General features: G+C 34.9%; 1 protein-coding gene across 3 annotated transcripts in view; it reads right to left on the bottom strand.

The window, feature by feature from the left end:
• ATRNL1 (attractin like 1) overlaps nt 1-16,490 on the bottom strand; it is a 730,944-nt gene that overhangs the window by 367,187 nt on the left and 347,267 nt on the right. For all 3 annotated transcript variants that reach the window (XM_046649411.1, XM_046649419.1, XM_046649424.1), the window contains exon 26: nt 7,003-7,081. In XM_046649411.1, the coding sequence (XP_046505367.1) occupies nt 7,003-7,081 (79 nt within the window). The remainder of the gene's footprint in view (nt 1-7,002; nt 7,082-16,490) is intronic.

The following is a 16,490-nucleotide window of genomic DNA, read 5'->3' as shown; positions in this document are numbered from 1 at the left end:
GTAAAAATTGAACTCCTATCCCAAAGCCAGTTTTACTTACAATCAGTTCAGTTGATGGCAACTTTATCTTTACAGTTGCTCAGGCAAAAATCTTGAAGTCACGCTTGGTTTACATTCTTTTGAAGTCACGTTTGGTTTAATTTTTTCTCACACCTCCCTGTCCTTCTAATGCTGTTATTATCTTCAAAATATACCCATAATCTGATCACTTCTTGCCTTATCCACTGCCACCTCTTAAGCCGAGCCATCACCGTCTCTCCACAGTATGCTAGTAACCTCCTTAGTAGTCTCCCTGTGTCCACAGTTGTCCATCTATAGTCTATTCTCAACACAGCAGCAGAATTATCAGTTTAAAATCAGATCCTTTTAAATCAAATCACTTAACTCCTCTGTTGAAAACTCTTCAATGGTTTTCCACCTCTCTAAGAGTAGAAGCCAAAGCAGAGTTTCAATGTCAATGGTGCATACTAGAATCAATTGTTGGCTTTAAAAATACACACGTCAAGCTGAGCCTCAAAGAAATTATTTATAGCTCTGGGGGGGGGGGGGGGCTGGACCAGTGGAGTGGCACTCAGAGATGTACAAATATATTTTTTAAGATCCACAGGTGATTCTAAAGGGCCTACTGGATTGAGAACCACTGTGTTAGAGTGGATATGAGTAGGGGGGAAAAGAATCCAAGATATACAGGAGTTGCTGTTACTAATATTAACATATAATATAATGCTAATCATTCTTTATATTACATATCAACAGCAACAACAGCTAACAGTTGTTGAAGTCTGGTAAGTAAAAGGCAGTGGGGTGAGCACTTAGCATTCATTAACTCATTTAGTACTAAAAACCTTATAAAGAAGGCCCTATCATATTTTATTGATTCTAAGACACATTTTAATATCTCTGAAATCTGATCTGTCTTACAGTCAATGAAATTGTACAACCACTGCTGGCCAGATGGCAGTTATGATACAGTTGTCATTACCTGCACAGACTTGATTATTCTAGTCAGTGATACTATGTGAAACAAACAAAACATTTTTACCTGAGTCAAAAAGTGAGTTATGAAAAATTGGACTATGAATGTGAACAGGTTTTAGTAATATCTTAATTTATTTTGCTTCTACTTTCCTTTCAATGAATATATGTGAATGATATATAATAAAGTCCATATCTAAGTAATTCTATAAGAGCCCTTTTAATAAGTATAAAAATATGTATTTTTAGTGGTAAGAGAACGCTGTGCCATAGTTTAATTGGCACTGTTTTTTTCTTTCTACGTGATACATCAAATAATGATTGATGTGTCCTAATATTAGATTCAATGCAGCGTATTTCCCTTATAAGAAATTCACAGGTTTTACAATAAGTGGTCACTAGTGAACCACATCTGTTCAAACTCAGACTATTGTACAAATTCTCTGTATGGTTCAAAGAGCTTGCATTTTGGAATCTGACCGACTTAAATTGAAAACTATAGCTCTTCTATTTACAAAAGTTATAATCTTTGAGCACTGCACTCAGTTCTCCTCAAATTCCTTATATAGTTAAAAAGGAAAAATATATATCTTCTAGTGTGAGGATTAAATAATATTTTTGTAAAATGTCTAAGTCCAAAATGTCAGATCATGTTTCCTCTACTTTCCTGAAATTCAGTTATTTGTTTGTGTTATAATTACGAAATAACACAATCATCCTTCCTTATCAAAACCTACTCCCATAACCCAGAGATAATCTTGACAATTCCCTTAAAATTTCCATGTATATAATGCATGCGTGTGTGTTTGTGGGCGTGCGATTTACACAAATAAAAACATTATAAAACTATATCAAGCATTCCCCAGTTAATAAGATGTCTTTAATATCTGTAGCCTTTTGATGGCTGAGATTTTTGTTTAGTCTTTTCACTGTTGTATTCATCTGAAAATGTGCTTGAACAATAGTAGCTGTTCAATAAATATTTGTTGAATGAAGGAAAAAATTTTTCATTTTACACATATCTGTCTATCTTGTTCTTAGTTTTCAGTCACATAATATCCAATTACAAGAAAATGGAATTATTTCAAGAATCCTCTTTGAACGATGTGAAGTTGTTTTGGTATACACAAACCCCTCTATAAATATCTTTGTATGAACATATTTTGAAAAAGTAGGCAGGCATATACCTTTAGGATATATTCCTAGAAATCTAATTGTTGAGTCAAAAAATTTGTCTTTTAATTTTGACAGATAATACCTAGAGTAAACATGTTTTATTTTTGCTTGCCCAGTATAACTCTCCTTTGTTCTGAACACAAATCAACATTTTACATTGGAGTATTAGTCCTTTCTCTCTCTCTCGGTCCATGTGGATTTTATGGGGTTGAATCCACCACTCAGCTCCAGGGTGAGCATTTGTGTTGGAAATAGGGCTGCCAGATTAAGCAAATAAAAACATAGGACACCTAGTTAAATTTGAATTTTAGATAAACAATGGATTTTTTTTTGTATAAAAACACATACATACACATAAACATTGAAGACATATACATACAGATATTTGTGTGTGTGTCAGATATACAAAATTCTATGGTTAACCAGATTAAAATTTATTGAGAGGAAATCAATATTCCTGGCCATTTCTTAACCTAGGTAAATAACTGAATCTAAATTAAAGATAATGACATTTAATAAATAAAAAATTATGATTTAGGCAAGTTTTTCATATTGTGTGTGTGTGTGTGTGTGTATATATACAGTAAAAACAACGTTAAAAGCTATCTTTTCTTTTAGAAATTAATTCTCTGTAGTTATACAACAGTTCACATTTATTTCCATTACTAATTCCACTTCCAGGAAACTTTTTAATATACTATATCTCCCCCTATGGGTGACACCACAGCAAAGTAAACTGAGGTGTTCCTTTGAGAAGTGTGTACGTGTGTGTGTGTGTTTATCTCATTGAAAATGTTTTAAAGCTGTGAATTCCCTAAAACTGGGGTCCATGTTTTTTTCTTTATGTCTGCAGCATTTATCAATCTGTTTGGAATACTGTAAAAGTTCACACATCTTTGTTGAATTAGCAAAGTAGAAGCACTGCATCTACAATAAGATCTCTGGCAACAGGTTTACAAGGCAAGAGTCAGTTAACTTTCAAATCTCATGCTCCTATACATATTTGACTTCTCCATTCAAGTTATTTCTAAGTAGACTTATGCTATTTTTTAAAGCTATGATAATATAAACAATCATGCTGAACATCTGTAATTTCTAGTCTTATAGGCTAAAGTAAAAAAAATTAAAGCAACGGTAATCATTTTATTTTGCAATACAATAAGAGAAAATTAAAAGCAAAAATAAGTTAACACTGAGCCCATCAACTGCAAAGTTAGATATTTATTTGAGTGCATTATTTAATAATTGTTTAAAAACTTCTTGCTTTTTTGACAAAAGAAAATGTGTTATAGCAAGCTTTATCTAGATAAAATGCTTAAATATTATATAAAGCACAGATTTTTAAAGTACTAAGAAATTCTACAAGAAGCTGCATACAATATCCAATTAAATTTTAATTTCTCTCCCAAAATAACATTTTCTCATTACTGTCTTCACTCTGTGCACATTCCCCTCTCGCTAAATAAGTGCAGTGTCTAAGGCAGTAGAATAACTCATTTTGTAAAACATCGCTGTGTTGCATTAATAATATTTAGATAACCCATTTACCACAAATTTAGCATCTCAGAGAATATTTTATCATTAATTATTCACCTATGACATGTCCTTAGTAAAGTAAAACAATGATATTATTACTTCTTCTCTGTTTTCATGCCCACAAACCAGTTAGGAAGGAAAGAATTAATGCATTTGCCTCTAGAAAAGTAATTTGTTACTCAGAGCTACTAGAATCCTACCTATGGATTTTAGTTTATTTTTAATTAAAACTTCAGGTTAATAACACTAAATTCAAATCCAGGTTTCATGCTGAGTGATTATGAAATGTGCAGGAAAGTTAAGATATCTATTAAAAACTGAAATTTTAGTTTAAAAATGGAGATTCCTAAGCATGACAATATGTTAAGAGACTCGTTTTAACATACACTTGCTCCTAACAAATGTTTTGTAATGTAATGACTATCTAAAATTGAATGTGCCATTGAAACTAAATGTTTTCAATGCCTCTATAATAAGCACAAGCTATACAAACCAGCTCATCCTTCTAGTGTATTATAATATTTCCACTGATCAATATCCATTTACTGTTTCCATTAATTAGCACAGCCCTCATCCCCTAAAAAAAGCTTTCATATTCCTTGTAGGGTTATCATAGAAATGAGTATGAAGAAATAATATTAAAATTGAAGTCCTTTGTAGTTTCATTTTTGTGTTCTTAAGATCCTCTGAATTCTCAGAGGTGTTATTCAAAAGGCATAACATTAATAGTCGCCTTCTGATATTAAAATTATACCACAAAAAAGCATGTGTGTGTTTATGAGAAACCAAAGCTTCAAACAGTTAAAAATAATAATAATAATAATATCCCTGGTTGAATTAACACAATATATTAAAAAAATGTCCAAAGAGTATTTTCATTTTAAAACAGTCCTTATATTTAGAAAAGCAAGTAGTACAATTCCTGTAACAAAATTACAGAAATACTAAGAAGGATGAATCTTCTAAATAATTTTCATTTACTGTTACAGATAAATTGTCATTTTAGGTCCTCTTAGCTTTACAATAATTGATGTCAACATTTTGGAGAAAGTAACATATCCACAGAAAGAAAAAATACAGTGATCTTTTCCTTTTGGGAATATTGGAGTTAATTTAATAGTTAAAACTAAACAGAGAATCAGATAAAAACACCTTTTTACCTCCATTCACATGAAGTCTATAAATAGGATTATCATATAAGTTACAACTAGTGTAGTTGAAAGTCTTTGAGTCTCAAAGACCAAAACGACAATCTTTTAACATAAAAATTATCTAGTAATAGATCTCTGGTAGTCATCAAAATAATGCCATCTTTACTCTGGGCATCAACATATGAATGGTTTCTAAGACATTTAGAATTTTATATTTAAAAGATTTTATAAAATTAAATTTGAGAAAATTTCTCACAATATTTTTTAAGATATGATATTGTAACATGACTTCTCAACAAGACAGATTTTCTATTTTGGTAGACATAGAAAATTAAATGCAAACATTAGTATTATGTTCTTTAACAAAGACTCACTGCCTAGAAGAGTTTTGGAAAGAAGGGCATTATACTGAGGGACTGTCAGGAGGACACAGCCACATTTAGAAGCACAGGTTAGAATGGGCCCAGTGGTCCCTAACCTGTTTCTCTCCTCCTATTTCTCCCTTGTTCTCTCCATGAGAGAACACATATTTTGAAAGATATTGATTTCCAATTAAAAGATAGATTCATATTTGTATTTTTTAAATTAAAGTAATATCAGCTTGTAATCTCTCTTTTAGAGGAAAGGAAGTTCAATTAGACCACTTACCCATATTCAGAAGCCAGTTAATGACAGTGTGCATTGATTTTTTTATAATGCTTATTTATACTGTTGCATTTTATAAACCTTAGAAATCAGATATTTAAACATTGCTAGTCATAATGAAGTGGGAACCCAGGATCGCTGGGTGATCCTGACTTCTTTTCTAATGATAGAGACATAAATTGTCACTTGCCCAATTCCATTGTGGAAGGCCTTCATACTGCCCGCCTACAGATTGTTTTCTCTTCCTGGATCTATTTAACCTTAACAGATTGTCTAACATATGGGGAAGACTGTTTATCTTCACACAGAATTCCACTTCTTGCCAAATATTCATATATTTATATTTCATAAGCTCCTTTTCAATCAGATTACTTTTTATCATAGGGTCACACCAAGTAAATTCTCATTGATGTTGCACTGGCCTCATACAGAAAATCAGAGAGGCGGAGAGGATTGGGATGAATAATTTATTTGTGGGGAAGGGGTGTCAAGTTTGCAAATATATTATAGGTAGGCACTGATCTTTAATAAATGTTAGAAAATAGAATAATTAAGAAGAACTCAAGCCATTCACTAATTCTATAGCTTCGAATACTCTGGATTGTTTTCAAGTATCTTTAAATATAATCTTTTTGTATGTGGAATAAAGAAAGTAAGCAACTACACTGCTGCTTTATATTGTTGCACAAATTATACACATAAAAATATACTTGGAAATGCAATAGCAAATAGAATATTAATAATAATACTAGCATACTAATAGAATATAATAATACAATACTAATAAAAACAGAAACTTGCTTTTTCATTATATGAGGTATAGAACAATAAATCTACTGCACGCTTATGCTCCTCAGATGATTATATTTGTTTGTTCCTTTCAATTAATTAATATATACAAAGTTAAGAAACTATTTAATATATTTATATTGCTAGTTGTTGTCCTGTAAAAGTATTACTGTTTTTATCAATGGTAGTATTAGATTTATAAGGAACAAACATAATTAATTCCACTACAGAAATGGATCAAATTGAGGTGCACTTCAAACATACTTGGATTATCAGATAATCATGAAATGGAAAATATTTGATTACCAAAACAAAAAAATTCTAGGAGACAAAAACCAAAAATAAATGTTTATCACTCAGAATTTTCTTTTTCAAATTGCTGCAGAGACAGTTATAAAAATAAATTATGTTTTTATAGTGTAACTAATTACCTAAATTAAAGAGACTGCAGAATATTTAATCAACAGAATTAATATTTGTATTCACTATAAATTCTAACACTAATAAAAAAACTCTGTTTGCAGTGAACCAATGCTTCTACAGATACTGACTTAAAAGACAGTGGTAAAATTTGCTCTAAAGTTTAAAAAATACTGGATTGATTTGTTCAGTCTTAATAAACAAAATTGATTTGAAAATCTGTATTTGAAAGAAGCATGTTGATTAAGCACTGGAGACCCATATGTTTGCTCAAATCCTTAAACAGAAGATTAAATAATATTACTGATACCTCTCTCCGTCGAGAAGCCCAGCATGTTTGTTTGATCTTCCACACCACAGCAGCTACCAGTAATAAGGATAGAAAACAACTGTAAAATAAAACACAAATAAGTTTTGCTTAAAACATTTGAAACAGGTAATGAAATAACAAAGAATACATAGAGGATTTAAAAATATATAGAAGTAATCACTTTGCCTTGGTAAATAATTCAAGCAAAAAAAGATAAATTAGCAGTGTTTAAAGTGTTCACAGGTAAAATCAAAGTATATAGATAGAAAATAAATTTTTATATTCCTTGCTATACGTTATAATCTATCTTAAAGATCTTTTCTGTCAGAAGGAATGTAAATTTATAATTCTGTTGGTTTTATGAAGCAACAGAAATCTATTTAGAATTGCCATTGAGTAATAAAATCTGGCAATTTTATAAATTTAAATATCACCATCTTCATTCATTTTATCTTTATTAGCAACTATTTTAGATATGAGAATATTCCAGTGGTTCTCAACAGAAGGTGATTTTGCCACCCCCAGGGGACACATGGCAATGTTTTGGAGACATATTTGATTATCACAACTGGGAGAGAGTTGCAATTTGCGTCTAGTGAGTAGAGTCCAGGATGTTGCTGGCAAAGCACAGGACTGCCCCCAACGACAAAGAATTATCCAGCCCAAAATGTTAGTAGTGCTGAAGTTGAGAAACCATGGTATATGCTAATGTTTAAATTATGAAATAATTCCATTACAATGTTTATACATCTGGTCTATACATATTAGGTACAATATGCAATAAGCTATGATAATGCAGGACACTTTGTTAGCAGTAATTTGAGACTGACAAATCTCAAAATAACAGATTTATGTGAATCTGATTAATCAGTTCCAACCACGTATCACTGTTTGTTTTCTCGTCTTTTGCTCTGTGGTCAAAGATTATGCTATAAAAAGACCAGGAATGAGCAGACCTGGGCCACTACAAATTCACTGGTCACTAGCCACGACAAAACACCTGCTCTTCATCCTTAATGGATAATCTTTGTATTCATCAATTGATTCACTCATACACAGTGCAAATTTTGATACTTTCTACTCTTGTCAAGTCCTCAATATATTTTTTCTCCTTGCCTTGAAGAGATCTTAGAATAACTTCCAATGATGATATCAATGACGATGACAATTCTAGCACCTATCCAATGAGTGCTGAACACATTCCAGATACTGCGCTAGATACTTCACATTGATGATTGGATTTGGTTCTATAAGAACACTTGCAGATAGGATATATTATCTTTATTTTAGAAAAGAAGAATCCAATGCTAAGAAAGTTCAAAGTAAATTGCTTATAGTCACACAGGGAGTAAGTGATAGAGGCAAAATTCAAATCCAGCTACATAAGCCTCCAACTCTTTCCTCCCCATCTGTTGAGGTCTCTGAGCTTGCACACCACCTCACACAGCTGCATTTCCATATCCATTCTCTAATCTGTTCTTCAGTATCAAAGATGGGAGATTTAAAAACAAGAAAAAAATCCCATGACACTAACCTTTCCAACCACTGAGGTGACTTTTTGTTTTGTACATAATTATGTTTCCCTCTAATATTTATAAACTTTTTCTATTTAATCTTAATTTAAATTTTCAAAAGTGCTTAAGTTCCATATCTCCTAAAAAATAAAAGCCATAACCCTATTTTAGAGACACTGTAGCGTCCTCTAGTTTATTGAGCAAGTAGTCAAAGTAGCCACCTGCACGTCAATTTCCTCATAATCTAGTCATAGTTAACTCCTTGTAATCTGGCATCTCGTTTGTATACTAATAAAAATGTTAACATTAATAATGATTAATGTTTATATAATATTCAACATTTTAAACGATACTTTCCTCACTATGACTTTCTAAAAATTAAATAAACTGGTCTTTTCTCTATCAACTGACTTTCACTTCTCAACTGACAATACCAACCATCCATTCTTTGAAATTCCTTCTGAAGACTCTATTTTCTTGGTTTATTTCCATCCTTCCTGACACACTACAGGGTCAATGAAGGTAGATTTGGTTCCAGATTCCCTCTTTTAAATTACGGGCATTTCTTAAAACTCAGTTCACAATACCATGCTGTCATTTTCTCTTGCTCTCAGAGAGAAAGAGTTAATTATTCTCATGGCTTCAACTATGACCTCAATTGGAATGATTTCCAAATCTACATCATTATACTGCCAAAATGAGAGCATCTTATCATTATAGGGATCTAAGACATTATTTAGTTCAGACTCCCTCCCAGGAAAGAAATTCCCCGCACAACTCTGATAGTGATCCAGCCTCTAAATAAATAATCATCATAGCTGAGAAGCTAGTGACTCACAAGTCAGTACCTTCTATTTTTAGCCAGCTCAAACTATGAAAATGTTCTCCTATTAAGCTGTCCTTCTAACTTTTATCAATCAGTACTGCTTCTGTCTTCTGGGTTACACTGAATCAGCCAATTCTTTCTTCTATGTGCTAAAACTTCTTTACGTATTTGAAGAAGCCTACTTGACTCTCTCTAGTCCAGTGGTTCTCCATCAGGAGAGTTTTCCCCTCCAGGGAATGTGTGGCAGTATCTGGAGACATTTTTGATTGTCACCATTTGGACATCTAGTGAGATGCTGGTAAATATCCCACAAAACACAGCCAGCTCCTCTCCCCCCAGAAATTTTCCCATCCCAACACACCAACCGTGCTTTGAAACCCTGTTCTAGTCTGAATTATTACCATAGTGGCTACACTTCCCTTGTTATATCCAGGCTAACACTGTAACTGTTAAATGTAGTACCGAGAATTAATACTTTAGACATGGTCCAAGGATCCATTTATCTGAATTGCAGCCCTACCACTACACCTTTAGAAATTTTAATATAAGAGATATAAATATCACCTCAAATCTACCATATCCAAACTGAACTCATGAATAACATTCATAATAATAAAATCAACTAACATCTATTGAATAATATGTACCAAGCACTATGTTATGTGTTTTACATGCATTATTTCTTTAATTACCACAATCACACATGAAACATCACATATACTGTTATGTACTCATTTAAAAGATGAGACAGCTGAGTCATGGATAGTTTAAGTAAATTGCCTGAGTTACAAAAGTCATAAATGGCAAGTTCTCCCCTTTCTCCAACTTTTTTGTTTCACCATTAATTTCTAGCTAAAATGTAAAAATACATTCAATTTTATCATCCCTTAAATTCAGACACCAAATGTTGTCAACTGTTTCTTTCAGGATGTGTGGACTAGCAGACAATAGTACATATAAGAAAATTCATTTACATTTAATAATTAAATTCAACTTAAATACCGAAATGTACTTTGTGTCTGTGTGCATGTGTGAGGAAGATTGTCACTGAGCTAACATCTATGCCAATCTTTCTCTATTTTGTATGTGGGATACCACCACATCATGGCTTGACGAGTGGTGTGTAGGTCCATGCCCGGGATCCAAACCTGCAAACCCCAGGCTGCCAACGCAGAGTGCATGAACTTAACTACTATGCCTCCAGGTTGGCCCCCCAAAATGTATTTTTGTTTTCTAATCTGTAATTCAAAATATCTTCCCCCAAAATAGTTACATGACAGAGATTCAGTTTAAGATGGTGAAGACTTGCTAAGTTTCTCCATGAGGAACTTCAATTCATTCTGATCTAACTTTCGTGACTCAAGAGAAGAGAGCCACTTTTATAATGAGGCAAAAAGCCTATGTAAAAATTTTCGGTTTTCATAATTTCACCTTCTTGAGAAGAGGCAATACATACTTGAAGGGTTTGCAGCAAATGCTTTCTATGTTAATTCAATTAGGTTAGTAGTAAAAATAGAGAGAGATCATTATGACGTAAAAAAACCGATAAGATCAATAAATAGTTCAAGAAAATATTCTTCTAATAATCTGCAACAAATATTAAAAACCCAGGAAAAAATATCTCAGTTCCTGGCATATAGCAGTTGTCATTAAACATTTGCTAAATGAATGGAACTGGATCTTTAATTGATTTAAATATCTTATAATTTTTTTCTGACATTGAATGTCTTATTTGGCATTACTATCCTTACATCAAAGTAATACTTTACAAATGTTTTTGATTTCTAATAAATCACACTGCAAATAAAAATTACAGTTAAAAAATCTACATTAAACAAAAACTAGTTTATTAAGAACACTTGGTTCATTATAAAGCAAACAAACAAAAACGCTTGACAAGTTTCTCCAGCATAGTTGAAAAGTTACACTCATCCTTTTGTGACTATCAAAAAATCCCAGTCTCCACTGACAATCCTGGGAGCCTGAAGAATGACAAAATTTCCATCAGTCTGAATCCTTGGTGGAGCAGCGTCCTACACACCATCCTGTCCCTTTCGCTGGTTTCCTTCTGCCCAGTGGACTTTAAATAAGTGAGAAATAAAGTTTTATTATATAAAGTGATTGCAATTTCTGGGTTTATCTGTTCCAGTTAGCTTTCCCTAATATATTTCTTAAGTCAAAGGTCTTATGAGCAATGTAAACATTAGCATCCTCTAATCTGGCATCATAGCAAGTCTGTCACAGAAAAAATGGTTTCACTGCTTTCTTTTAGATCTTCTTCTTTCCCTTACGTTACACAATAGTTTGTTTTGCTTTTTGGTATAGATATTTGGGGGTGGGGAGAATAATTGGGCTATAGTTTTGTTTAAAAAATCTACTGTATAATAGTGCCAGAGATCTGAAAGTTCAACACCCTTCAGTGAAATCCTCCCAACAGCAAAAGGGGAAAACAGAAAAGAAATATACAAAAGCAAGTACGTGAGCTACAGGGATAAAAAAAGGAACTCAGGGAGAGATATTTCAATAATTTGATTTTAACCTTCACAAAATGGTCATTATGGAAAGGATTCTTAGTGTGAAAAAACACAGAACTTATTAGGTATTCTCATTTAGGGAAAACTAAAAAGAATTCAATAAAAGTAACAGTATGGTACCAGGTTATATTGCAGGTTTCTGGTGACAAAGAAATACTCTCTGGTGGTAATCTAGTTGGCCAAATGCAAAAAGAGATAATATTGTCACTATTTTATTGCAATTTGAGGTTAATTGATCATAAAATTCAAGTCTTAAATACATATTTAAAAGGTGATTTAGGCATAGTAATCTTTTATTTCACTGAAAAATATTACAAAGTAGGGAACTGTGTTGAAATATAGAAACATATTATTTTTAAAAGTAATTTACCTTCTAATAACTGCTATATCAGAAAATATCTCTCAAAGGTTTTAAAAATACCTTCCTAACACTTGAAGGATTTTTTTCTTACCAACTAAAATGTTAACAAAATAAATTACTTAGAATGCAGTAAAGCTGTATATTAAAAAAATTTATTTGTTTCAATTATCAGACTGGCAAAGATGAAACATTGACAAAGCTTAGTGGGTGAAAGTGGGAAAGCAATATTTCATAGTATAAATTGGTACAAATTTTTTTTAAGGGCTGTTAAGCAAGAGGTAACTATACCTTATCCTTGTAGGACATTTGGTCCTAACTAAAACATCCGTAAGACATTTAGTCCACGACAAAAAGTCCTTGACATTTGGTCCTGTCCAAAACATCCATATGCATATTTGGTTCATGCCAAATGGTTTTGAACAAGACCAAATATCAAGGACCTTTGGCATGGACCCAATGTCTCCATGGATATTTTGGACAGGACCAAATATAACTAAATGTCAATGACCTTTTGGAGTAGACCAAATGTCTCATGGACATTTTGGACAGAACCAAATGGTCTTGTAAATAAATATCAAGGACCTTCTGATGTGGACCAAATATCTCTATGGACACTTTGGACAGGACCAAATATGACGAAGACCTGTTGGTGTGGACCAAATGTCTTACTGACTTTTTGGACAAGACCAAATGTCTGCTAATGTGCCTTAGGATGCACTGTCAGTTAAGATAACTTCAAACACAAATAATAGAACCCTAAGGCAAATGGTATAAACAATATTGGGACTAAATGGGTTTTACACAACCTGTTATGAACTGAATTGTGTCCCCCCTCCATGTTGATGTTCTAACACCCAATGTGACTACATTTGGAGATAGGACATTTAGAAGGCAATTGGGTTAAATGAGGTCATAAATGAGCTTCTCTCTTCCTCTCTTCCCATGTATGCATACTGAGGAAAGGCCATCTGAGCACACAGCAAGAAAGTGGTCATCTACAAGCCAAGAAGAGAGCCCACATCAGAAAACAACCATGCTAGCACCCTAATCTTGGACTTCCCAGCCTCCAGAACGGTGTAATAATAAATTTGTTACTAAGCCAGAAATCTGTAGTATTTTGTTATGACAGCATGAACAGACTAAGACAGATTTTAGTACCAAGAAGTGGGTGCTGCTGTAACAAATACCTACGATTCTAGAAGCAGCTTTGGAACTGGGTAATGGGCAGAGGCTGGAGGAATTTTGAGATGTACGCTAGAAAAGGCTTTAACTACTGTGAAGGGACTGTTGGTAGAAACATAGATGTTAAAGCCAATTCTGGTGAGAGCTCAAAATGAAACAAAGAAAGCTGAAGAGAAAGCCTCCATCTTTCTAGAAAATACATAAATAATCATGAACAGAATGTTGGTATACATACAGACATTAAAGGCCATTCTGGTCAAGTCTCAGAAATGAGCAACAGGTCATTGAACACTGGAGGAAAGGTCATCCTTATTATAAAATCGTAATGAACTTGGCTGAATTGTATTCTAGTGTTTTGTGCAAGGTAGAACTTGCAAGCAATAAAATTGAGATATTTAGCAGAGGAGATTTCTAAGCAAAGTATTAAAGATGAAACTTTGATCCTCCTTACTGCTTATAGCTAAATGCAAAAGGAGAAAGACAAATTGAAGAAGGAATTGATAAGCAAAACGGAACCAGAACTTGGAGATTTGGAAAGTTCTCAGCCTATCCATATTGTAAAACATGAGAAAGCTTTTTAAGAGAACACTGAGGGTGTGATGGAATGACCATCTGATAAAGAGATGATGAGTGTGACTCAAGGACTTAATCAGCCATCTCAGCAGAAATGAGGAACAGAGATGGGATTACACCAGCAGGGACACTGTGACCTTGAACTAAAGGGGACAGAGAAAGCAAGAGGGAATGAAGGGAGGCTGTCAGGTTTCTTGGAGTCTACAGGCTGGGAAGATAGGGCTATTCAGTTGGAAAACTGCTTTATCCTTTAAGAAAAGGGAAGAATGACCCTGAAGGCGATGCAGAGATCATCAGGGCTCCCATTCCCACCACAGGCCACAGGGGTAAGGCTGGTTCCTCCTTGGTTTCAAAGGGTGGGGCCTCTTTAGTTTTAGGGGACCAGGATACCACCACCCAGTGCCTTGAGTGGCAAGGCTGCGGCACATTGCTGTAGGGTCGGGGCCTGTTCACCAAGCTAAAAGGGCAGGGCTACTCCGTAGCACTGTGGGGGTGATGCTGCCACCCCAGAAAACCTGGAGGTAGAGCACTGAACCAAAGAAGATTATTCTTAAGTCTTTAAGATATGATAAAATTTGCCTTGCTAGGTTTTAGACTTGCTTGGAACTCACCATTTGCTTCTTCTTTCAGATTTCTCCCTTTTGAAATGGGAATGTCTGTCCTATGTCTGTCCCACCATGGTATTTTGGAATCACATATCTTGCCTGGTTTCACAGCTTCACAGCTAGAGAGGAATTTTGCCTCAGGATGAATCTTACCCTGAGTCTCACCCATATCTGATTTAGATGATATTTAGATAAGACTTCAGACTTTGGAGTTCATGCTGGAACGAACTAAGACTTTTGGGATTGTCAGGATGGAATGAAATGTAGTTTTCATGCAACAAGGACATGATTTGGGGGGACCAGAGGCAGAATGCTATAGATGAATTGAGGCCCTCTAACATTCCTATGTTGAAGCCCTACTTCCCAATGTGCTCGTACTCAGAGATAGGGACTTCTAGATGTAATTAAGGTTAAATGAGGTCATAGGGTGAAGCCCTAAGGCAATAGAATTAGTGTCCTTATAAAAACAGACACAGAGGGCCAGGCCAGTGGCCAAGTGGTTAAAGTTATGCTTCGGGGGCCCAGTGTCACAGGTTCAGATTCCAGGCATGAACCTACTCCACTCATCAGCCATGCTACGGAGGCATCCCACATACAAAATGGAGGAAGACTGGCACAGATGTTAGCTCAGGGCTAATCTTCCTCAAGCAAAAAAAGAAGATTGCCAACAGATGTTAGTTCAGTGGGAAAGTTCCTCACCAAGGGCAAAAAAAAAAAACAAAAACAAAAAACCAGACACAGAGGGCTTATGCCCTCTCTCTGTGCTTGTGTACTGAGGAAAGGCCATGTGGACACACAGCACGAAGGCAACCATCCACAAGCCAAGAAGACAGCTCTCACCAGAAACCAACCACGCTGGCATGCAGATCTTCGACTTTCCAGCCTCTAGAACTGTGAGATTTGAAATTTCTGTTATTAAAGCCACTCAGTCTGTGGTATAATGTTACGGCAACCCAAGCAGACTAAGACACTCCCGAAGGTCAAAAGGAAGAATAACTTCCAGGTTTGGTCTGATCAGGGCCCTGGCTACATTCCCCTCTGATTCTCTGGACTACACACCCTGCTGTGCATCAGTTTTATTCTCTGGCTTGTTTCCCTCTTAGGAAGGAAAATGGCTGCGGCAGTTCTAGGACAGTATGAGGTAGGAGTCAAAAGCTACCTTTCCCCCCATATAGTTAATAGATCCAGCACCTGATAAAGTTTTTCTTAAAGCCACAAACATTGACAGACAGTCCTTGACTTGCTAATGAAACTTAAGAATGGCCCACTTCTATCAGAGCCCTACTGTTCCCTTCACTCCAGGGCTCTCCTGCATCATATCAGCTTCACAGAGGGACTGAGGTCTTGTTTAGATCCTATCTCTATAGAGATATTTTGTTTTAGCCATGTGTAGGCTGTAGTTACAATGTACCCAAAGCTTTTTCGGTGCTATCTGAGTCTGTCCTGCAGATTCCGTCTGGGGCCTGGGCAGAGTTCTAACCATTAGCTCAGTTCTCTAGTTCTTTGCTACGCTCCTTAGGATCAGATCCTCACACATGCAACTAAAGGGTGATCTCAGAAGTTCATCAACAACTCTGTGAAAGGGCTTTTCTCTCTCTGCTATTTCCCAGTTCTTTTTGGTTCCCTGGTCTCCACTTTTCTATCCTCTAGCCAGGAACTGCCCACTTCCCGCATTGTGCCACGTTCGTTGCTGGGAGGACAGAGAAGAGGGGAAAGCAAGGGCATTTGTTGTGGCCCTCTTGTCAGCTCCACCCTACACAAAGGAAGAGTGCCCTCCCTTGTAGATGGGGTTTTTGCAGCTTCCCATTTGTAGCCATCTTTGCTGCAGCCAATGCTCCTGCTGTGGGACTGCCTGGGATTGGGGGTGAATGAATTAAGGAAAGGGAGAAAAAA

Source organism: Equus quagga, chromosome 2 (genome assembly GCF_021613505.1).
Source record: "Equus quagga isolate Etosha38 chromosome 2, UCLA_HA_Equagga_1.0, whole genome shotgun sequence".
Classification (NCBI taxonomy): domain Eukaryota; kingdom Metazoa; phylum Chordata; class Mammalia; order Perissodactyla; family Equidae; genus Equus; species Equus quagga.
The sequence above is the reverse complement of the archived record's forward strand: the minus strand, read 5'-3'. Positions and strand labels throughout refer to the sequence as shown.